Raw genomic sequence first — 26,155 nt, 5'->3', positions numbered from 1 at the left:
AGCGAAATGTTATTGATCCCAGTGTGACAAATCAAGAGTTAGGTAATGTCTACAAAACTCAATTTTCTGCAAGACATAAAACCCTTTTTATGAAACCCTTCCTTAAGAAATTCAGGAAAAATACACACAAAAAATTAGAGCAAAAAGGTCAGCAACTATTTTTTTTTTAATTAATGTAATCCAATTCTAGCTTAATGACAGGCATGACCACTGAGGCCAATTTAAAGCAATATTTACTCTCACTACTGTAAAACAATATGTGAAAACTCCTATTTTCTAAAATCACTTTGATATGATTAAGAATTGCATTTAGAAAGCCCAAAAAACTAAATTCAGTTTCCCTTTGGCAAGCATTCAATGCTGAGCATACTATAAGTTTGGATTCAGGCATAGGTTATATAACAAGTAAGATTTTCCAGGATTTCAGTTCAAACTGCTTATATATGACCTTAATGTACATTTACAGAATGAGCTGGCTTTTAAAAAATCTCAGTGATGCAAACATCCCATTCAGTTTCTCCTAGAAGCTATACATTTGCCTAAATTTTTTTTTTGTAAACCAGTTTCCTTTTCTCAATGGCTACATGAAGCAGTGGTGAAATACTAGGGGAGAGACGCACTAAAAAGCAGCTATAACAATTCAGTTGTAATTTGCATGAGATTCACATGCATCTATAGAAATTTCAGATATGTATATATATTGGGATTTTTTCCCCCAGCTGTTCAGGGACAGTAGGTACTGGTACTGCATTTAATTAACAAGCAAATGTGATGCCCTCCGATGTGAACAATACTGAGCCAATCACTTATGTTCTTAAAAAACAGATGTATTACATGCACTGTACTACTCCTGAATACTAGAGTATCCATTTTATATCCTTTTTCCAGCAAACTTGAATCTGTCACAAGCTTTCCCTTGTTCCCTAACCCCTTTTTTCCTTTTCGGTTTCAGCTTCCCCCTTAAAATTTGTTTTCCAGATCTGTTGGTAGTTCTCTCTCTATTTCTTTTCTGTCTACTGCATTCATCATTATTCAGCTGCATTATAGCACTTAAAAAAAACATCCCAGCGTCGGAAAAAAAAAAAAAAAAAGGCAAGAAAAAAAAAAAGAAATCATTTGATTTTCATTGCCCTGGAGAGAATTAAATACCCCCAAGGAAAAATTCTGGTACATTCTCTGCACACATTTACATGCAGCCAGTGAAGTAAACATTTCCATAATTGCTCACTTCAGAACACGTTACCCAGTTCCTAGGTACAATAACTGTCAGGAGTCAATGAGGAATAAAGAATTTTCCTGAATCCTTGCACATAACCTGACTAGCATTAATAACTCCACAGTTGTACATAAGTTAAGAAATGGATTACTGCCAGGCAACAACCTTGCTCTGAACACTTTGGGCATAATGCATTCTTCAAACTACCATTAACAAAATAAATACATATTAAAAAAACCCCTACAAACTCAAGACTACTGATAACAAAGTATACTTCTCTCTCAGTTAAAAACCATATAGCCCTAACTACAGCTTTTTCTTAACCCCAGAAATTATAGTAACATATGGCTTCCATTTACTTCCAATTTTACTTGTACTGTGAGCTTCTTCAGTGAAGTTGTCTTCTATTGCTAAATGACAAAATGAATGATGAAATTCAGTTGCTATGCTAGAAAAACAAAAAACAAACAGTGGTGCCTTATCCCAAAGGAAAACTGGACTTCAGTTATGAATCATCCTTACCAGCAAATCTTGGATATCTTAAATAAAAGACTTTATGTACTTATAGAAAAGAAAACAAAACACGATCTAAAAACTTCACTGGAAAGATGCTCCTTCTGCTCCTTATCATTAGAATCCAAGGTTAGGGAGCACACCATGCACCTTCAGTGGTTATTTAAATAGAAGTTCCCTGCTACAAGGGACACCAATGAATAGTGCTAACATCAAATCTGCTCAGTTTTTATTGCATGTTTGCAGAGCTCTTCATATTGCTGGGACCACAATGAAGAGCCCTGTAAACATGTAATAAAACCAAGCCCATTGGATGTTACAGTATTAATAATTTTTCTACAAAATGAAAGTGTATCTGCTTTGTCATCAGACTGATTTGAAAACCTCTCAAATGTTTTATGGTTACTTAATCCTTTTTTGATATTTCATCTGTAATCTGCCTAACTAGACTGTGAAATAAACTCAGCTAATTATTTTTTTTAAATCTGACATTTTTGTTCGGTTTGGTTTTTATTTTTAATGGCTTTTCTAGACCATCAAGTTCTGAAGACAATAAAAGTGTAGCTCTGTGTGTTATAAAGTATTTATGATATTTTCAAGGAATTTTTTCACCCAGGCAGAAAATATCCTTTTAATAAGCCCTTTTTACTGCAAGAAGCTATTATTGGTGTCTTCTTTATTGTTGTTTTCATATTTTCAGCATAAACATAATGGGGAGAAAAAAGGAAGAGAAAATAAAGCAGTCAGAAGACAGATGCAGACAACAGAAATGTTATATAATCTGATAAAATGATGGATAAAATTAAAACTGGCTGTCAGGCAAAATGAAAAGCAATTTTGCTTACAATTTTCAGAGTGGCTATGGAAAAGCAGCCAAATCTATGTAATGCATGCTGTCTGTAGTTTATGAGTATACACAATAACCAAAAAGGTGCTTTGATTAGAAAGAATGCAATGATGAGCACAGCCTAAAATACCGAATAATGTACTTGAAAAAACTTCTCTGAAAGCCTAGAGGAAATGTTTGCAAGCCCTATTAAAGCAGAACAATGAACTAACAGAAGAACTCATTGGTTACTTATTTGGGAAATGCAGAATAATTCCTACTAGAGACTCCATTAATTAGAACAAATCCTAACTACTGCCTGAGAGCTGCCAGAGACAAGGCTGTACTCCATACTCTTGGATGAGCAGAAGTCTTACAGGGGTCAAAGGGACTCAGACACAAACACTGAACATTTAACCATCTAAAGATTCTGGTGCTGTTCCCTTTCAAGTCATTATGTAAATACCAGCAAAACCCAAGTAGCAGACACCAAGTAAAAGGGAACAATGCAACAGAAATAGGACTTTTTAATGAAATTTGATGAAGAGGCAGATCTGACATCACAATGAAACTCTAAGAGATTTGGTCCTACCTCCTATAAATGCCTAACGATAAAATCCCTCTCTAAGACTATGCTTATTCTTCTCAACTAGCTGAATCCATCTGGAGGAGAAAGGGGGATAGTGAAAAATGTACAATCTTCTCTCCTGCCTGGGCATAAGAGTCAAGATGAGGCTTGAAAAGTGACTTATTCTTGTTTGTCCCTCCATTTTTTTCTATGACTCAGGGACTTAACTGGCAGAACCAATCAGGATTTAATCCTTTTCTTTGATGCACAACTTGACTTACAAGGTTTTTTTCTCATCTCCTTAGAAAGACTGGCGTAACCGTGGGAGGGAAGGTCTCCTCTCTCCCCGAGTGCCTAGTGGTAGTGTTTCCCCACACCCAAAGGGTTAAATCAATCACATGATAAGGAGTTCAGGAACAGATTTATTCCACCAGGTGGGAGAGACCTTTCCTCTGCATTATGACATCATCTGCTTCCCATGATCTTTTCAAATTTTTATTTTAAAAATATCCTGCTCCTGAAAGGACATTTTGGTGTCAGCCTCAGTCTCTCTTGTGGTCTCCCTCTGGCATAGTACAGTTGTGGGTTTTTGTCTTTCAGTACAAGTTTTACAGCTTTCAGTGTGAGGGAGAGAGTCCAAAATTATGGAGTTTGAAAACCAGCCATCAGTGGTATCATACCCTAAATAGAGTTGGTCACTTCAGTGATGCAGGTCCACGCCTGGCCTGCAACAATACTGCAAATATCTGAAGAGAGGCGACTTCCTATCTCACAACACTATAATCAGCACCACAGCCAGTAACTAACACAAGCTGTATGTTTATGGTTCACAAGGCATCACATTGTTAATGAGCAGATAAAACAAGAAGAAAGGGCTGTTCTTTGTTTACAATACTCCCCTCATAAGCAACAGATGTCCTGATAGACTAGACTGCATTGGCTTTGTTGGTTGAGAACCTCCCGCTGGCCCTGGATGAGAACCAAGCATCCATACTGATTTTGTTACAATTGTCAGCTACTTTTGTTACTGCAAACCATGAACTGTTGCTGACTCATCTGTGGTCCCATGGGCATGAAGGAAATAATGTATGGAGTCATGCAGTGACTCCATGTATTGTTTTACCCCCAAGATGACTACTGCTTGCACACCCAAGAGTGCTTTCTTGTGGGGTGCCACATAGTTTCCTGACATCATCCTTCCTGGTGACTGTGTATAAGAAGAAATGGCTGGCAGAATCGCATTCTTCTGATTTCTGTCAATGACACTGAATGACCTACGTATTTTTTCCCAGGACCAAGATTTAGGTGAAGATGAGCCATCCAGTGTACTGGCAATGAATCATGGTTAGTTCCCAGAGGCATCGAAAGACCATACAGACTCTTTCCACAGGGGTAAACATGCTTGAATTCTGTGGTGTTGTGCTGTGGTCCTCCTGGGTTTCTGTATTTTGGGCCATCCAGATAAAAACAATGGCCAAACAACCTTTTTGTGTTATGTCAGAGGCTCTCATGGTTAGATCTATAGACTGAAGTATAGATTACTGTTATATTCTCCTACATAATTTCATCTTTAGAGCACTTCAAAACTTCAGCTGATGAAAGAGGCAGAAATGCCATTACTGAACATGGTTTCATACAGGAGCATCATTGCTCTGTTTTGTCACCCACTTTGACCCTCAGACTCCTTTCAGCCATCCTTAACAGTGCTGCTCTTATCCACTAATCTTACTTAACCTGGAACCTACACATGACAGAGGACAGGTTTCCTGAGGTGCTTTACTCAAAGAACACTCCTCAGGTTAGCTCCTGAAAAGCTGGCAGGTGTCCTGTATAAAATCTCCAACTGCATGAATTCAGTTTCCCTTATTTCAGCACAGTTTAGATCTGTAAGATTTGATGTTGCAGGCCCAATTTGGTGTGGGTTGTGTTTTGGCTGAAGTGTGCTGGAGGAGGAAAGAAAATGGGGAAGAAAGCAATAGTTGAGGTAGGGAATAATTGTGGAGAGTTTAAATAGCAACTGCATACTGATCCTAATTACTGCTCCCATTTTTATGAACCGTGGTAAACAGAGCTTTACAAGCTCATGTATTTGTTCTCACACAGGGCTTTTTGTCAGAATAGTCTATAAACACCTACACCTTGATGTGCCATCAAGACTTCCTCCCTTAAAACATTTTTCTCAGCCTCTTCGGTCACGGAAGCTGCGGGTGTCACACTCAGACTGTCGCTTAGAGGAGGAGGGGCATGCTCTTCTCAGATGTTCAAAATCAAGCATTCATTATGGCATATGCCACCGAGAATGACTTGTTTTTATATTCTGCTCAGTGAACCAAGATTATCTACTTCACTGAGAAGAACTATGTAGGAGACCATCTCCTTTGTTTATTCTGCTTTCAGACAGACAAAAGGCAAGTTTGATGAATGACATATGGATGCTTCAAAAAAGTTGTTAACTAGAACCATTCTATGGTTTTCCATTCCAGAGCTTCACCCTATCACTTATAACATGGCCATCCCCCACACCTCCAAAGGGAAACTCCCTTACATCTTATCCAAAAATGCTTTTCCCCCTTAAAATACAGTTGCAAGGCTAATTTTCTTGTCAGTTCAGGTTACAGCTTGTTGGTCTAGATCACATTTACAGTGGGAATTAATATAATGCTCCCTTTTCATTTCTCCTGGCCAGCAATCACTTCATTTCTGAAGCAGAGTGCTGTGTGAGTCTGCTCTATAAAGCCATGTCTCATGAGCACTGTAGATGTCCTTGAGGCATGAGTCTGATAGTAGTCCAGGTAACTGTGAACATCACCTGAGTGAGGCACAGGATAATAATAAAGATGGCAGCAGTGCCTATACTTCCCTTGGCTGTTCTCTTTTGTTTTCATTTTTTATATTTAAAAAATAGTCAGTGTGCTCCAGCTCAAAAATAATGAAAACAAATCAATGACTTGAATTTCCTGAAGAATTTTCGAGCTTTATCTTTAACAAGATCTCAAGGAAAGACCTGTTAGTATTCTCATGTTACTACCACTCAGCAGATGAACTGCTGTCTACAGCAGGGTCCTTTCCATCACACGTACACTTGAAGTTTGGGTTGGTGATACTAATAGCACACCCTTGAACTGTGTCTCCATTCTTCAACATGACACTAAAAGTGGACTGTGGTGCTCTGGAGCCTTTTCTCAGCTCACAGTGATTGAAAGATCCTCCCTGAGGCTCTTTTTGCCTTAATATCATGCAGAATTTCTGCCTTCTCTTTCAAAAGAAAATTCCTTGTTTAACTTCTCTAGGGTCACTGTATACTGGTGCAGAAAAACAGGTGCAAGACAGGTCTCTCTCTCATGTTAAATTTCTGTTCGCTTCAATTCTCCATAGATGATTCATACAATTTCTGGATCAAATTACCTGGTTTTAACTACTGACAGGATCAAATTAACAAGAAAAAATGGAATATAAAATGAAACACATTGTAATGAGGGTGTGACACACAGAAGTACTGCTACCAGACAGAAATCTGTTCCCTTGTTCAGAAAAGCACCCATACACTCCTGTAACTTGTAGCAGGCCAGTAGTGAACAGACAAGTTCTACAGGATGAGCAATGCATTTCAAATAAACTGCACCTCTGCCTTCAGTGACTGAAAGCTGCTGTCACCTGGATTCAGGCATCAGCTAAGTTCAGAGGACACAGATGTGAAACTTCTGTTTTCTACAGAAATTAGTATTTCAAAGAGCTGACTCTAAGAAAGGACCGTCAAACTATGGACACAACATACAACATCAACAACCAAGTTAAGCAGAAACCAGTACATTTCTGTCCTTTGCAAATCAAATACACAGACTTCACATAGCCACAGTGTGCATTAAAGCAAACATAAAATACCCAAGTTACTGGGGATCTTGCCAGCCACGGAACTGAAGCAGCATCCTGAGAAAGAGAAGTTGTTTACTTGAAAGTGAATACAACTCTCTTTCTTAGAGAGCTAAACTATCTGCATGGCATTATACCATATAATACAGACATAACACAATTACTGCCCACTACTGCAAGAATCTTTGCACTGAGATCCATTCTACTCCATTGTATGCAATAACCTTTTCTTCTTAATCATCCTCTTCCCTTTTGATACCCAAACCATAATGCAAAATTCTGGGTAACTTCAGGAATACAGGGTCCTGAACGTCCATTATTTGTTTGTGCTCAGCCTTCCTGTGCTTCATGGCACATGCATGTTATGAACTAAATTTCTGAACAGATATAGCTTAGGTTCCCAAATTAATCTGATTATTACATTAAGCACAAGGCCCTTTCATCAGGTATTTACTTCTTCACTTGCTCTATCAAACACCAATAAGTAAGAGCGAATAAAAGGCTGAAGAAGGCTGCCACAGTAATACCTAACTGCTGCTTCTACAGAAAAGGTTAATCTTTGTGCATGTTGAAGTGACTACATTGAAATCCAGAGTTCTATTCCCTCATTTTGGATGCTAGTTCCGCTTTCAGCATCACTTAAAACCAAAGAGACACAATCATGTTTACTGTTTTGTCTGGTCACATTTATTTATGTCAATATTAAAATCTTACAAGTTTCATAGATTGAACTAGAGCAGTGATGAGGGTGGAAGAACAGAGGACCATTTTGTTAGCTTTCACTGGAAAGAGACATGGATCTCAGGCACCTCTGCATCCTTTCCGCTATTACGACATTTATTCAGCAATTAAAGATTTTAGCAATCATGTTATTCACTTCACCTTACTTAATACAATTTGCCGTCCTTTTGTTTCTTCCAGAGAAGGCATTTTACACATCTGCAAAATTACTTAGACTGGAGATCATTTCTAAGTCATAATGTTGTCTCAATGAGTAGCACATTATGGTCAGTAAACTAAATGTTGGTTATACTTTTATGCATACCTACTTTCAAATCATTTGAACAAATTTATGCGGTATATAGATACGCAAAACAGCCAGAGTTAACAGATGTCACCCTCTAATCTTTAAAGCCTCATCTTTTACTTTGGAGTTGCAGAGAGCTCAAATAAGAGATACACTTCTGAATACAATTCTATAACAGTAGGCATTTGTATAAGAGCTTGCTATACTTTTCATAAAGACAGATTCACATGTTTTCTAAAATGGAAGCTTTGATGGATAGGACCCAGTAGTGCAAATCAAATTGCAAATTTTGGTTGGTGCAAATTTTATACCTCCAGATCTTACTTCTCAGACAAGTTCCACAAAGTTTAAATTCAGAGTCACAAGAATTAATTTTCTATCCTAAATACAATGATGTAAACCATCATGGGAAAAGGACAACATGGAAACCAGTTTAGTTTTACAGCCATATGGAAATCTATTGGGGGAATGATTGGTAGTATGTGCATGCACCATTGACTTGTTTCTCTGTAACAATATTAATTGGCATAGTATAAGGAAAAGCCTAGCTTATAATTCTAATTAAATTAGAAGGTCTGCGATGTACCAGTAATTTCATCCTGGAGTGCCATATATTCCTCTTTCCCCCCTAAGCCAAGGGGAAAAGGGCAAAGAACAGTGAGAAATGCAACACCACTGAACAAAGAACCTCCACTTCACATCCTTCATTCCTCACAGCTCTAATAGAGGATCTTCAGCAGCAGTTTCCTGCACTTTAACCGCATGATGCTATTTAAAAACAATCTGAATACGCAAGGCAGAGTTATCACTATGTCTTTTCTGTGTGTTACTTTTTCTTTTAAAATAATCTGTGCATCTTAATGCCCCAAAGTTGGAAGTGGAGCATTCCTGAATAATAATTCCCTGGTATACCATTTCACTTCATATGCAAAAGTTTCCTTCGCTGATGGCCTGGAAGACGTGGTGTAAAGCATTAGATTGTCAAAAGAATAAAGCAATGTAGAGAATGCTAATACTCAGTGAAACTACTTACCTGGGCCAGTAAAGTTAAATTCTTGTCTGAAGTTTACTGCTTTTCAGTCTGGAAATAATTCCTTTATGATTCCTCAGATTAGAGAGAACAGTGCTACTTCTGGGCACCGGACAAGACAAGACACCAGTAAGCATGCCAGGAAGGTGTTTTAGGCAAATAAAATGTTTCAGGATCACAACCTCATGTGTATTTCACCTTAAGTAATTAAGTTCATTTTTTATTTAATTTCTAAGCATCCTTAGATCTTCCTAACCTTTCTGAGACACTGTGAGGATAAATACATCAAAGGCTTAAGGGAAAAATGTACACTGGGAACTAAAGCCCAGATAGGCAGCATTTGAGAGACAGTCTCAGTATTTCTTCATCAACCACTGCAAAATGGAAGTTCAAAATTATTAAAAAAAAAAAAAAAAAAAGAAGCTGTATCACTGTATGCCTTTCTCTGGATGAAAACATTGACATTACTAATTATCTGCACAAAGCAGAGGATTCTGACTGTAAGTAATTACTAATGAAAAGTAACAGTAACTTGTCTAACTCATCTATCCTCACCTGGTCCCCTCCAGATTCAACTATACACTCTCTGAAGCTCTGAACCTCATGTGTGTAGGTTGGCTTTTCAGGATCAGTAATTTTAAAAAGCTTAAAATCCACTCATGGCTTAACAATGGAAGAGATGAGTGGACTTCAAACATATTTTCTTCATGAGGGAGCAACGGCTTGTATTAATCTTCTTGTCGACAATCAAGTAGAAACATTTCCTCACTTTCTTCCTCAAGTCTGTATTGAATAACCCTGTCTCTTCTTTCACTTAAGAATCTACTAAAAACCCAAATAATTATAATACAAAAGTCCTGAAAATGAGAAACAATAGTCATTGATGATCGGGTTTCTACTACTCATAAATTATTATAAAAAAATCCCACTAGACCAAACACACATAATTTCCCTTTCTATCAGTACAAGTGTCTTCTCTATTCTCAGCAAATATAATACAGAAAGGAAGAAAGGTAAAAGATTTTAAAAAATGAATGAAAACTGGAAGGTGAAGACAAGTTAGGAAGACACAGCCTTGAATAATGAGGCAATGTGAAGAAGGTTAATATTCTGTGAAATTACTTACCTTTACCTGTAAAGGCAAATTCTAGCCTAAAGTTTACTGGCTTTCAGTCTGGGAATAATTTCTTTATGCTTCTTCACCCTAGAGAAAACAGTGGTAGTTCTGGTAATGCTAAGAAAGTAGGCTTAGAGAATGGGTCTAATTTTAAATATCGGGGAGGAAACAAGTCACCAAGTATGCTTTATACTGGAAATAGGAATTTCATTCTTTCCTTCTTCCTGTTCCAGCTCATAGAAAACAGTGCAGGATACAGAAGGATCATGCCACAGAACATAAGAGGACTCATTTTATGTGATCAGTTTTGTAGTTGCAAATTTTAAGGTAAAGTAACTTTATATAGCTATCTGTTTTTGAACAAATAATACGTGAGCTACATGAACTTCAAATGAACTACACAAATCTAAGCCAGGCCTGTGTTAAAAAAAAACCTAACAAAACCCAACCAAAAAATGAAATAACAGAAATAGGGAGAGAAGTAAGAAATCCTTCAGGCGTTTTCCTCAGACAGGCTTAGTGTTTCTTAAAATATGGTATGCCAGATTATGCCCATAAATTCTGCAAAAAGAGGAATGCTACAGTCTTTACTTACACAATGATATAACATTACACATGCTATTTTAGAAGCATTTCACAAGTGTAGGTTACCTATCCATGTACAAATATAGACACTTTTTGGAGATGATGGACAGTTTCTTGAGGGGAAAAAAAGACTGTCCATGTTTCTCACAGATGAAATGCAACCAAAAATGCTAATTGCAAAGCACACTTTTAATTGAAACATACTATATAATTCCAGTATAACTATACTGGAATTTTAACATACAACACCTTTACGAGAAAATGTATTATACAAAAGACAACCACAGAGATCTATATTGGAACCATGTCCCTAAAGCTAATAAGCAATCTAATTAACATGCAATAACTCTTCTTTCAATCTGGTTTAACTGCTCATTGAGAAGCAGTAAGAAAGAAGATCTTTTATCTAGCATTTTAAGCAATGTATAAGAAAGAAGGAAAAAGAGGATACTATAATGAGCATCTTAGAGCCAGATAAAAGTTGCAACATCTTTTTATAGAAAAAGATGCTTGCTTAAAAATGTATCTCTTCCATCCAAAAAAAGATTCTTCCATGGGAGCGGAAGAAATGTTAAAAACCATTTTTACATTCAAAGTACGATTTCTTCACTTCCAGTGTCACCAAATGCAACTGTAATGAAAATTACAGTTATTTTTAGTCAATAGCAAAATAATAAAATTTTCTTTTTCATTTGTTTCTAAAAGATGTTGTTCTCTGCTCTTCCCATTCCCCCTCCTCACAAGTTGGCATATAGTCCTGATAAAACTATATACTTCATTAAGACAATAGTTGGCAAGCCTATAAACTATGCAAATAACATTTGGATTGCAAACCACATTTACTACACTTGGCTGATGGAAGAATGATTATTCCATGTCTCAATTCACTAAGAGCATATTGACTGCTTAAATACACAGCATTTCCTGTACCCCTAATAGCTTCCACAGTTTGGTAAACACATACCATGTATTACAGTAAAAGATTTCAAATCCAAACTTTTCTTCCACAGAGCATCCTGTACTTATACATCCTAGAATGTTATGGAAGGAAAGGGTGGAATGCTACACGCATTTTATGGCAATTGTACTGGGGTCTGCTAAAACACGTGGTCTGATTTTTAAGCTACGTAATAAGAAGCAGAATCCCAAGCCTCGATGAGTATGTTTTAGAAAGCATACATTATGCCCTCTATCGAAAATTACGTAATTTGACAGCAAAATGTAAAAGTAAGCCCATAATTACCTTAAGCGTCTGCCACACAGTCAACCCTCTGGGCTCACAAGTCAAAATATTGTGCTAGAGCTCCCAGAGAGCAGAGGTAAGAAGACAAGGGAGGGCCAGAATACGACTTTAGGGTTAAACGCTACTCTGAGCTGCTTCCTCAAACCCATGACTCAAGATGTGTGGGACTGACAGCCCTTGCACACAGAACGGTTTCTCCAGCTATGGCTGGGTTATCATGGCCAGCCTCCCTCTGTGTATAGTAAAAGAGCTTGTGCTGTCAGTTACTTCTGAAACGAAGGAGTGACAAGGAAGAGTCATATCATTCTGAAACGTGGAAGTTCCGTGAGTACTACTCACGTGAAAAACAATGCATCAGCCAGTTTTTGACAATGCGCGTGCGGAACAATCCACCTACTCGCATCTTAAAAGTTACGCTGCTTTTTGTGGACAGCTAAGATCCTGTGGCATTTTTCACAAGAGCAGGAGGTTTGCCACATTATTCTTGGACAGTTTCCTGTCTCCCCCTACTATGTCTCATGGGTCTTAGCTGCTGTTTTCTGCAAAGCTGGCTACATTTAATGGTATTGTAGATAGATAGTTGCAAAAAAGATTTGGAGCATAGACGATGAAAGGCCTTGTGCAATTCTTACAGGTATATAAAATATAAGGTTTCCCCCCATGCAAAGAACAATTCTGACATAGTGAGCACATATTAATCAGTTACATCTGCTAGCCCTGTTCATCACCTTCACAGATCCACTGACTGAGGCGCAGTTTCAAAAACATTGTATGAGAAAATGTGTGGGACTCACAGTATACAGAGATGCTTTTTGATTTCATATCCAAGCTGATGAATTTTGCAAAAGGTAGAATTTAGCCTTTAATTTGTATTGGGCCTCTTTCCATGCCCATAGAGGAGAACTGCACAAGTAATTTTTAAGCACTTCAGGCACTGTCCAATAACTGAAATGCAATGGAAAAGTCTACATGCCTCTCATGAAGCCAAGTCGGCACACACAAAGTCACCCTCAACAATATGTCAGGGTCAGCTATGCCTGCATTAACAAAAAAACATATGCTCTATGGAATTCCATTCTTTTGTCCCACCCTATGAGGGGTAAATGCTCCTACAATTTGGGAACTTGTGATACATTCAGTGGTATCCACTATGGTATGTTCCTAAAGAAACATTACACAAAAGCTGAAGCATTCATAAAAATAATCCAAAAGTGATCAAATCAAGGATGAGACTGTTGCAATGGTTGACTGTGCAAATAACAAGATGGGCCGTAGACCTGAAACTGCAGCTATGTTCTTGGTTCCTATAAAAAGCACCATTGAGTCCAACAGAGAATGTAGAATGAAATCAAGTATTTTGAGTGAGTTTCACTCTGCTATTCTTGCTGAAGTACCCAATAGGAATAGTAGCACTACTCTGGAGATCGGAGAGGCAAAAAATGAACAAACAGTAGAAAAGTGGAGTGTAAAAGAAGGGAGAACAGACAAGAAAGAGAGAAGCAGTGGGATATTGCAGCACTACAGAAAATCATCTCCACCCTTCTCAGTCAAACGGAGAGCTGCAGGGATACCTGACCTGCTGATAGTGAAAAAGGCAACAGAAATAAAAGTAGAACTCCAGAAACCCTCAGTAAGAATGGAAAGCATAAAGATAACAAAGACAGAAAAGTAGTATCAGTAGCAAGTACACTAAATGACAAGATAAAAATCAACGACAGTGGCAGGTGGAGAGTGTCACAAAAGAGGCAGAATGTAATTTTCATAAGATAAACTGCATTATTCCATTTTCTCAGCCCTTGCTTTTCAGAGAACCTAGTATCATGTCAGACAGTGGAAGCTTTTCTACTTTCAAACTTACCTGCCATGGGAAACTGTTTGCAACTACAGGGTTAATACCACCGCCTATCACTTGTTTGGGATGTGTTATTTGGAAATAAGTTAGTTAAGCGCTGACTGTTTTTAAATGACAGAGTGATGGAAAGGCAGAGATCAGGGCGCCAAGCTGAAGAATCCTGAAAGCAACAGAATGAGAATTTGAACTCACTAGTAGAAATCCTGCCCTCAATGAACATAATAATGACTTTTCCACTGGTTTTAGTGAAGCAAGGATTATAGACAACAACCTGTGGACAAAAATTGAAGAACATTCTCCAGCAGGCTACATACAGATGCCTAGCAAAGAAAAGATTGTCCTGCAATACACAATATTCTAATCATAACATGACAGAAAAAGCAAATATTAAACCTGTTTTAAGTATTTCAAAGGCAGTTTAGAAGAGTAATTAGAATCACACATAAACCTATGGTTATTGACATATTAAAATAGTTCAGGACAAAGATGTGTTGCTTAGAAACTGAAATTACAGGAAAGATTGAACATAGTGTTTTGCAAAACTCCAAGAATGACTCCTGGCCACGAACTGAAGTCAGATAACAACAAGAAGAAATAAACACACACACGTGAAAAATTACTGATGTTAATTAATGTGTTAACAGTAAAACTGATGTGTTATGCATTCATGCTGAAGCCTGCATTTGTCAGAGAAAGGTGAATGAGCAACTGCCATTTCATTTCCCCATGCTTTGCTTTTTCAGCTGGTAGAAGGTTTGCAAAGTACTTGAAAAACTTGACCCTTCTCCAGCCTCCCCCGCATGAGTCACCCAACCTTCCTTCAGTCATTAGACTGCACTTCCTGCTGGGATCCAGCAGTAAAACAAACGAGACACACCAGTTCTGGTCACAGTGAGGGAGGTAATAAACCAGTGACAGGTATTTTTATGAAATTTAAAAGTAATTTCCATATATTATATATATCACATTATAAACACCAATCCATGGCATTATCTTACATAGAACTCTATTTCAAAAGACATTTTGAGGTGTTTCAGTTCGTTCCCTGTCCTGAAAACATACTTTCCTTGTTTTTACATAAAGGCAAAATAATTTATGGCATTTTATGTGCTTCAGAAATATTACAGACAAAAATATTAAATCACTTTACTTGTACATGTATAAAAACTTGATTTTGTTATCACTGTTAAGAGTAAATTTAAACCAAAATTTCACAGATGAAGTCCCTGCATTTCATGCTGTTATTAAATCCATAACAAATACTCTTTGACAAGTTTGAATTTTTTAGAAGTCAGCTGCTAGTTCACCTTTTCTAGTTTGCTTCAATGACAACTCTCATGTCTACCGTGTCTTTAATATACCCACATTTCTGGGTAAATCCCACTTTCCTCCCCAGAAAATAAATCCCAAATGAAGCATCCACTGAGAGAAGTGATCACACTTAGTCAGCCAAATTTAATAACAAATTTACCCTTTTCTGTCCACAGATCCTCCTGATATTTTATTTCCAAACTTGCCTACAACTACACTAACTGTGCAAAAAGGACTGCTGTCCCCATAAACTCCTTGGGTTCATTCCACAGTGCACACAAGAGATTCATCCCTTTAAACTTCAAGGAGTTCCCATTGCAGTGTAGAAAAGAAAAATTCAGAGATTATGGAATAATCATCTCCAAATCGATCAATTTCCCCCTGAAGGTAAAAAACTGAAAGAAAGAAAAAAGTTGAACAGTTCCAGCTTGCCTTCTTGAAGGGAAAGTACCCCCAGGGCATGTTGTAGAATGATCCCGATCTCTTGCTCCTGATGCTTATTAAGAGGTCATAGATCTCAGTTACACTACAGCATTCCCAAATGATATCCCCAGCTAAGGACTATGACCTCTTAGTATAAGTACAGGGATATAAAATTAGGAATATGAAGGGTTCACACTGAGAAAGAGTTTGCCTCAACTCTCAGTCATTTTGGAAGAACGGCTGGAATTAATGGCATATTTGGTGTCATGTAAAAGACAGAGGAGCTTTAGTAAAATGGACTGCAGGTTCCACTGTTGTCCACAGATGCAGCACTCAGTGGCAGGGCTAAATTTCTATCTGAACATCACACTGGATTTCCACAACAGAGTATTTAATACAAAAGGTGTCTTTCTCAAAAGGCACAGAGTATAGTTCAGAACACTTCGGGTGAATTAAAATATGCTTTCTCTTTGTCTTAACCCAATTCCTTCTGAGTATGCAAGCAGAAGTGACTTTGAACCACCCCAGACAGGAAATTATGCCAAGACCAGGCAGGGACTGGAATGTTTTTAAAGACCTTTCTCCTCCAACTACTCTCTTTTTTTTTCATGAAAAGTGGGTTTTTTAGACCCTTCAGATGATGTTTGAAAGGATAAACAAAGCCCACATAGGTGGTATGTTAGTGAACTACCACATCGCCCGGAAGCCTTAAAACCCTACAGCTGACTGTATAAACATGAATTAAGGTTTTTCTACAACTGTATTAAGCAAAGTGTTAAAGAGCTGTGGGGCATTTTGTTACATTTGGTTTTCAAGCTATGAATTTACTGCTGAACATATAAGTAATGATAATCTGTTGTACCTCCCATTCTGTTCATTTCTAAATGGTAATTAAAGCAAGCACCAATAATAAAAACAGCAAGTATTTCAAGAAGATTATTTTAGAAGGTGCAGGAAATTCACCACTTAAAAAGAACAATTTGTCATGGCAACAAGATCCATTTTGTAATACACTGACAATATACTATATATATTCCAGTAAAATAGAAGCATAAAATAAACAACAGGTATTTATTTACTCCACAGTAGTTGATTCTCTGAAACACTGTAGTCAATATGGACTGTAGGTGTATATATATGCATACATGCAAGACAATCATTATTTTATTTTTAATAGTGTGTCTGTTGGAATCATACACATGAATTCCCATGTACCGAAAAAAGGTCAGGGTAGCTACGACCCTGTATCAGCAGCAGCTTTGCAATTCAAAGTCTGTATTACTGAGGACTGTGAAAAGCAAGACAAGCTTGGCCACAGGATCTATATTGATTACAACAGTAATTGGAAGGAACATAGTTATCATAGGGTAAGTAATGACTATTTTTTCTTCTTCACATATGTGCCAGTGTTGATGATTCCCCTTGCCCCCTCCCTTCCCTTCCCTGCAGGCAACCATCTTTCCTGAACAATGAGAATTAGGAATTTCAGCTGCATAGATCAAATAGTGATTATAGTACTGCTCTCCCAAAACTGGAACGAGCACTGGCAGTTACGTTCTGCACAGAATGCCTGATAAAGGTCAATGGATTACCTCATGTCATCACCTGGCAGATCTCAGAAACTGGACCCTCTTCTGAAACAGGCAGGAGATGTCACTTGAACACTCAGAGAGCAAAGTTAATATTCAATGGGAAAGTCACAGTACCTAAACAGTAATGCAGAGAGATGCCCTGTACTGCCCATTTGGAAATGTTCTGTGAGGAAACGGCTTGACCTTTAGAACACCCAGCAGTGGCTATAAATAAATGGAACAACAGACTGTCAATGTAATAAGAAAAGTTCTGGATCTAGCTAGGGCAGATTTTCAACAGAGTGCCAGGAAGGCACTTGAACCAACTCTGAAGAAGCTAGGGAGCTACTCCCTACTCTCTACAACTACCTGAAAGGAGGTTGTAGCCAGATGGGGGTCAGCCTCTTCTTCCAGGCAACCAGCGATAAGACAAGAGGAAATGGCCTGAAGCTGTTCAAGGGGAGGTTCAGGTTGGAAAACAGGAAGAATTACTTCACTGAAAGTGAAAAGCATTAGAAGGGGCTGCCCAGGGAAGTGGTGGAGTCACCATCCCTGTAAGTATTCAAGAAATGACTGAACGTGGCACTTAGTGTTATGGTTTAGTTGACATCTTGGTGTTCGGTCAAAGGCTGGACTCGATAATCTCGGAGGCCATTTCCAACCTTAATGACTCTATGATTCTAAAACAGACTGTAGGCGACAGACACATGATGTCTTTTGCACTGCCAACCAGTGTACTGTTGTCCTCAGTATTCACTTATATCTTCAGTGAAAGAGTATTTACTTGGGAACCTTTGAGCAAAAGCTTGGTTCAAGTGTGAGATTGCCAAGTTCCAGGATGACTGGATTCATGTTCCAGACAGGAATAGATACTTTGGGTGCGTAAGAGCACTTTGGACAAACTCTGCTGCCATACTCCATTTGCCCAGTAAGGCACAAAGAGCTGCAAGATGAGCCCTGAGAGCTCCATATACGATGCTAGATTATTTAAATGTGAAAGACAGCACACAGCAGAGAGACAGTTCTACCAGGAATTAGATCTGGTAACCCCTGCACTGGGGCTGCCTACACCAAATCCCTTTGCCAATGAGAGAACTACAGTCTCCAATTGAGCACTTTTGCTGCAGACCAATACTTCCTGGGCTGGCAAGGAGGTGTCTCTGTCCATGGTACTCAGCAAGGCAATGGTGCCCTCACCCATGCAGGGACACTGGATCAGATCCAGTATCTTGCCATTATGTTGGGAGTTCAGGTTCACATGGTGTGAAGCCCTTGGTGGACACATGGAGTAGATAAGCCAAACAAAACTATCCTTGCTAGTATGTGCTAAGAAAATCACCAACCTTTTTTAGTGATGGAAAATCAGGCTAGAATAAGAGGAAAATAAGAAGAAAAAATCAGGAAAAAAATTATCAATGAAAGATATACAGGAAGCATTCAAACCTCCTTGGAAGACATTGCTTGCTTCCTCTCCCACCTCCAAACAGAGCAGGAGTTCCGGCACAATTAATGCTTGTGAACAGGTTTATTACAGGGGTTCCCCAAGTCAAGAATAACAGTTCCATAACACAGATCATCAGCTGCTTTCATTTACAAGAGGTCACTGACAGACAACTCAGGAAGTGCAACAGGCTGCTTTTAAAACACCCAGGAGGTGAAGATCTATTGGTTTTATGACTGATTAACAATCTCAACAGCAGAGTTTAATGGTTTCAAAGCAAAAGGGGAGGGGTTTATGCCTGTGTTGGCTGTTCATCATGGATCTATTGTCTCCTAAAGATAAAGCACACAGGTTTTGAAGAAAAGCAAGAAGGCTATGCAGTCTACTTTCACAGCTTCCAGCTCCACCCTATAAAAGTTCCCTCCATGTCTGAGCATGTCTGTAGGAGCTACCTACAGAAGTATTTTTTTCAGAATTTTGATATGAAAATCTAAGAACACAACCATCAAGACCTTCCTCTATTCTCCATAGGAGCATGCAGTTCTGCACATGAACTTCTGTGTGGCAGATTCTGTATAGCGTTGACCATTCAGTAATGCATATAAATCTTCCATCCAAGTCAACTGACAGGCTTTACATTGCCCTCTGAATTCAAAATTATGATCTTTGGACACAGAGACTGTAGTTACCACTCTATCCCCCTTTTTCTGCAAATATCAAGGATTTGCCGATATGGATTCTGGGCCACATAATCCTGAAAGGATGCGAGTCAGCAACTTGCAAATTCAAAGAAGCACATTGAACTACCATGTGTGTTGTCTGGGACAAGAAACTGGAGGTGAGGGTCTGCTTTCCACTGTCTGTCAAACAGAATGCCATTTTGTGGAAAGGACGTCAGAAGTTTGTGGTCCAAAGCAAATAGAAAAGTAGAAGCATGTGTCTAATACAGCAACTAGGAAGCCCTCTAAAGAAAAAGAGAGGCCTGAGCTCAAGTCCCCAGTTCAAACACTGTTTGTCTTTCATTCAATAACTGTTTAATGTAAAATCCATATGCAGTCCTTGGTGCAAGAACTCTCAAGAGAAATAGGGTGGCTCTCTCAAGTGAAGTAACTGTACTTGGCAAACAGTGCTTGGCAGTGTGCCACCAACTGCAATGAGGCAGATGAATATGCTTTTGGTGCATCATATATTTAACTTCTTAGGGCCCTTGTCCTCAGAAGCACCTTTATCAAGCTCAGATTTTTCTCTGTACTGCAGAAATGACCAAGGACCCTTGTCCTGTATCTTTTCTCCACACACATAGTGGAAAACTGAAAAAATAATGGCTAGAAATGAAATATATTTGGCCAGTTCTAGGATTCTTTTGCTAGTAGGAAGAGCAATTCTATCTGGGATATCAAAGCATGGTAACACCAAGTGTTCACAAGATTTATCTTGTAGTCTCCCTATGCACAGCATACAACCTTTGGGACAAAATCCCCTGGAAATTTTTTAAGTCTTCTAGTGAAGGGATGGTCCTGGCATTACCAGCTCATTCAGAAAGATGAAAGATTTCTGGGCACGAGGAAGAAGAGAAAAGAGGAAAGAGAAGGAAACCATTACAGTGGAATCTCTATTACTTCCTCTTTGGTAAGCCCATGATCACTCGTGGTGAATGCTGTCTGTGAAGCTGTTAGGTAGCACAAGCTCTTATTTCTAGACATGCAAGAAGGTGTTTCTCAACCACACAGGATGATGATGATATCCATGAAAATTAATTTTGGTCACAGTCAGAAACACAGAAATACTGGTTTAGCCAGGAGTTCCCAGCCTTGTGATACTCCAGTGCTGATGGAGAGCAGTACTCAGAACAATGGGCACCTAATACATCTGATGGAATTCTTTTCAGATGGCATATGAGAGGAACCTCTGAACAGGGCTAAAGGGCATGACTGCATCCCTTCATTGGCAGGGGACACGCAGTGATAACCAGTAACCTTTTCAACATCAGAAACAGCTTAGGGGTTAACAGGAATGGCTATCAGCTCTACCTGACATACTTACTCAACCTGTCAGAGCTCTAGAACTAAGCTAGAGCCCAAAGCATAAAACTAAGTTTACCTAATCACTTAGAGGTAAAATAAATATCCCTAGTGGAGAAATACCTCATGTCTTTTACCTCAGAACACCCTTAGCCTTAAAGCCAGGACTGCACAGGATTCAGTAGTCCGCTTTCAGGCAAATTTTACAGCCTGTAATGCCAACAAGGCTAGTAGGGAAGTCCTGTAACATGCACTAGGTCTACTGACATTCAGGTGGAAATGGCAGTCTTGTGTGCTAGGATGTCCACTGTATTCAGCAACTCTGCCAACTAGACTGGCATGTTCACTGCAAGTATGATGCTCGTTTTTCTAGTATTACTCTGGTTATAGCTGAGATTTCTGATGCCAAAGTGATCTACAGGATATTGAAGAGAACCAGAGCTGAACACCTCTGAACACAGAGCCAGCCAGTGGAGAGGCATATACATGTCTCACATATACACGGGAGACTTCTTAAAGTAGGATCTCTGAGGGCTGAAAGGTGAAATAAACAGTGCAGGGAAAAGAGATTATAACTCATGCTGGAGACAATTAGGAAAAGTATCAGACAAATTGTGCCCTACCAACAGCATATATGGTAGCAATGCAAAAGGTTTCTTTTTCTGTTGGCAGAAGGAGAGAAGGTGCAGTTGAGGGTTTATCAGTAGTGCACCATATTTGATCCTGCATCTATGTTCCTATAGTGAGATCCAAACTGACATATACTAGAAAGGCATCAGGTTCATAGCCATGCTAATTGGACCCTTTGCTTATACACACAACATAGAGGATGACAATGTGCAAGTGGCTTGAGTTATTAAATGAAATGCTGCAGGAAGAATAAAAAGCATTAACATCAAACAGAATCACAATTAAATCCATATTTTTATTGCCAGTCTTCTGTAATGGCTAAATTAGTATAGTTCAGTATCTTATCTGTCCTTGGTTACAAGTATTGCAAAGCATTTTTTGGACTTTTCCCCCCATTTATCCATTATCTGTATTCCACAAACATCACAGGAATTGTCAGCAATTAACATAAATAAATCATCACCTTTTCAGAGAAAGCTTCAGTACAAGAATTTCAGAAGATAGCAAAAAATATTACTAAATAGCTCATGAAGGGTCTGTTCCATCCCCCACTGAAGTCAATGGGAATCTTTTCATTGACTTCAATGGATACTGGATCAGACCCAAATTGAAAAGATCAATAGCGCACACATTAGGATAAAAGAGTAACTATGCCCTCCTCTAGAAAAAAGAACATGAGTTCAATTCAAACAACAGATTACAGAAAGGAACCAGTTGGGGAGAATTTTTTTCTCCTCCTTTGAAAAAACCTGCAAGAGAACAGTAATTCAAGAACCTGAGAGCTAAATCTCACAGAGTTGTAACTCTCATCTTCCACTATCCTCTGAATAGGTGGGGGTGACTGACACTTTGAGAGATTGGGAGCACTGTTTAATAAACCAGATAAACCAGCTCCCTTCTCCCCATTCCTATCTTTGGTTGAGAGTATAGAATGAAGATTCAATAAAGTAATTTTACTCCTTCCACTGAACTTCAAAAATTCAGAGAAACACATCTGATAATTTCAAATGCAAAAACTAGAAGTCTCGGTATCAATTTGAGAATAAAAAGTGTCTAGCCACATTCTCAAGCATATTACAAGATTGGCAGAACTAGGGACTGTCAAGGCACTATGACACTCAAATCTCATGTTTGATATTCAGGGTTTTACTAAAGGGTTGTCTTAAGCCATTGTTTTGCCATCCTGTTTGTTGAAAATGACCATACAACTGGATCAACATATGCAATTCATAAATACTTGAAGCACAGTACCCTGTTGCACCTCACAGAGCACCTCAGCGAAGCTGAGTAAAATCCAGACAAGCTGGATGGCTCAGCCATCTGAAAAATCAGGGTTTGGAGGGCTTCACAACTCAAATGTGAACTTTAGAGGCTGACAGCTCTGGCGTTTTTACATAATGGACATCTTGGGCAACTCTTCCATACCTGAGATGAGACACAGATTGGAAAAATCTTACATCATGATAAGACAACACAGTCTGCACTCCTCCACAGAGTTGATCCAAATAACAGAACAGAGTAGAAAAAGTAAATTTTGTAAACCTCTTGGCTTTCATTAGCAACTTAGTGACAGATATATTTGTAGACATATTAGTAGACATCATAGGGTGTCTCCTAATTTCTGGGACTGAGACTCCTCCAAAAGGAGGCAACCAGAGAAATTATGTAACACCCTGTTGTATTAGAAGACTGTGAGGAGCAAGGGAGGTGCAACCAGCACACATTTTAAAAAACCTTTTGAGCATAGTACCCAAAGGCACTTCTGGAAGTCCAAGAGAAAGAGTCCAAAGAGTTTACCTAAAATGCTAAAAGCAAACTTTGTTTTTGTCAAATATATACTGGGTTTCAGAAAAGAAAGGGAAGCTACACGTCTGTCAACTGTTTGTCACTGAGTAATTAAAAATAATTTAAACCAATGAGGTTTTCTTAAATGTTGTATTCTTAGTGTGAGGTCATACACACACCTTAGGACCTTGCATCGAATTTACCTCACTAACTACCTGTTTAGCATTTTTCTGCTTAAGAAATTCTCAACTCCAGCCATGCCATTCAGGCCCCTTTCTCAACTCTAAGGGTGTATTTAGGTCATTTATAATTAGAAACAGAGGACAGTTGGCTTTTTGTCAACTTTGTACTCCAGAAGGGTGTGCAATTTCAGATTTTGTTCACTTCATTAGCTTTCAAAAAGTCTGATCTCTACCCATTCATTATCACAAGTTTCCTTGAAAGAGAGGCAAAGGTATTTTTAGGAACTTAAACAATTTCCTTCAAGATTCATTTTCATTTCCCCATCCTCTGCTATCATAAATATATTCCTACCTTCACACATGCACCCCAACTTGACTAATTCAGGGTACTTATTTTCACTCTCATTTATCAACACTGCTCTCAGCCAGAACAGCTGTGTTCAGGAGCAGTGCTCTGGGATTCTTCCTACTTACTGCTCCCCCCCCTGCTTTTCTTCAGTTTCTCAATCCAACTGTGCAAGCACTGTTCAGTGCATTCTGCTTGCAGCTTTAAAGCGGAGAAAACACTTGGTAGAAAGGGGCAGCAACTAGCTAACCAGAAAGGAGAAATGGTTGTATCAGATCGCGGTAAAAAAACCACAGGGATGAATAAATGGGATCCAACACAGTAAAGGGGAGTTCCAGAGGATTGGGGCAGGGGGAGCGCTTTCCAGGAGAGGGAAGGAAGAGATAAGCTGAAGCCACTAATTTTTCAACACAGAAAGAGCAAAAGAAAGAAGAGAGGCATGAAGAAAATGAGAGAAAAATAACCAAGTTATTGAAGTCAGGAGAGAATATCCCTACTGCCAGAAACCATGAGCACTGTAGAAAAGTACAAGCTAGAGGTTGTAGGAGTGATTAGAAAATGACAGAACTGATTGTATCTTATGTCAGAAAAACATTTTACAGGCAAGAAAAGCAAAGCATTATATTAATAAAAGCAAGCACTTCTTGCTGCAGCAGATTTTCATCTTCCATAATTTGAAGTAAGGATTAAAATCACTTGACAAATTCACATTAGTTCCTCAACTTTCCTTCTTCTGCCCTCTTATTCTGTTCACTTCTCACACTTTGTCCTCAAGAGCAGTACTGCTATCTGACTTTTATGTCATTCTGACAGGGCTTAGCCTATGAATCCATTGGAACCAAAGCTAACTCAGAAAGCTTTCCAAACATGAGCACATACACACTTTCTAAAAGCATTTGCAAATAGGAAGGATGGCTTTCCTTACTTAAGGAAAAAGCCATAATAAAGAAAGGTTTTTAACATAACTGCACTACACAATAAATACATTTTACACTGTAGAGGTTAAACCAAAAGTAATATCTACTAAAAAAATATAAATGCCTTTCTGTTGATACCAAGTCTGTTTGGATCTACAGTGTGTACCATCAGAAGACCTATTAAATTTAGAGGGCAAAACTACTTCAGCAGATTTCATGTGGTTTTCTCAGTGAGGGGGCTGTCTACAATAATTTCGAAGAGGAATCTGGGAGGTCTACAGGTCCATTCACCCAGCTCTATTCAATTCAGTAGTATCTGATCAGCACTCAGTTCTGCTCCTTGACTGAACCTGAGATTTTATTTTCCCCTCTAACAGTTTGTTTCGCTCCTCTCAACTTTCAGGTAGTGATTACTGTACAGTCATTTGTAGTTAACAGATGAGACTAGCACAACATCCAGCTCAGATCTGCAACATACCATTGTGCAAATTCATTCATTATGTGACATTATGATACCTAAACCCAACTTACAAATACCCTCTGCATTCACAAGTGACTTAGGAATATACACATAGAAGCAAAGTATGGAAAGCTGTACAGTATGAATCTAGAAAATACTCCCAGCAGCATATATCCTTTGATATTAAGGAAATTTATAATGATCCATTTACAGTATAATCCTGTCCCAAAATCTGTTTATAAAGGTCTCACCCAAGCATTCAAGTGCAGCAATAAAATAACTGAGGAAGGAAGAAGGAGATGAAAAGCAGAGGATGGGAATCAGAAATAGAACAGTGCACAAAGCCACAAAGTGATAAGTATTGTTTACCTGTCAGTTGACATTGACTAATCTTGTGTTCTGTGATATCGCTCAGTGACTCAAACACCTGGAGGCAGCTGTCACAGCTGTGCACAGCTTCTTCTTCTAACTCCTCCCCTTCATCCGGCCTTTTCTTACAGTCTAGCACATCTCCATCTTCTGCCTTGTCTTCTAGTTTACAGTTAGAGTCTGAAAGAAAATCAAGACCATGATGTCAGGCATCTAAGAAGAGAATATTTAAAAAGGAAAAGAAAAAAAAACAAAATAGGTTCTTGTGGTAATGATGAGAAGAAAAATACTTGGCATGAGCCTGCAGCACACTGTAGATTTTATTGCTAAATAAGCAAAGGAGGCTTTTTTTCATTAATTTTTTTCTAATCTCAATGAAAAGAGAATTTCCCTTCTACTCCCACAACACAGCTCCATTTTTCACTTAAGCTATTCTTCCATGCTTCAGTGTTAGGTTTGTCAATTTTATCACAGCTATTGAAGCTGCTTTGATCATCGTAAGAAAGGATAAACCACCTATGCAATTAGTTTTTCAATGAAAAGAAAAATCAAATCAATAAGTGTGCAGGAACTTCTTTTCTCTGTTAACTACAGCGTTTCACAGGAAATTACCAGAATTAAGAGACTAACAAATTTCATTTACATAAACATGAAATTAATCTTTATTTTACAACCCACTCCAATACTCCATCACCACACTATTTGGCGCACAAAGCCCTGGAAAGCTTATACCCTGGGTCAAAATGCTACACATGCTTTGAACTTGTGTATGACTTAAAAAAAAAGATCAAGCTCCTGTGTTCACCAGATCATGGAAAACTGGAAACTAATTATTGTAAAACCTAAAGAGTC

The 26,155-nt window shown here is 38.5% G+C and overlaps 1 protein-coding gene across 12 annotated transcripts in view; it reads right to left on the bottom strand.

The window, feature by feature from the left end:
- ZNF521 (zinc finger protein 521) overlaps nucleotides 1-26,155 on the bottom strand; it is a 230,432-nt gene that overhangs the window by 180,683 nt on the left and 23,594 nt on the right. For all 12 annotated transcript variants that reach the window (XM_064654887.1, XM_064654898.1, XM_064654798.1 and 9 more), the window contains one exon: nucleotides 25,304-25,483. In XM_064654887.1, the coding sequence (XP_064510957.1) occupies nucleotides 25,304-25,483 (180 nt within the window). The remainder of the gene's footprint in view (nucleotides 1-25,303; nucleotides 25,484-26,155) is intronic.

This window comes from Pseudopipra pipra, chromosome 1 (assembly GCF_036250125.1).
Source record: "Pseudopipra pipra isolate bDixPip1 chromosome 1, bDixPip1.hap1, whole genome shotgun sequence".
NCBI lineage: Eukaryota > Metazoa > Chordata > Aves > Passeriformes > Pipridae > Pseudopipra > Pseudopipra pipra.
Note: the sequence above shows the minus strand (reverse complement) of the source record. Positions and strands in the feature narration are given on the sequence as shown.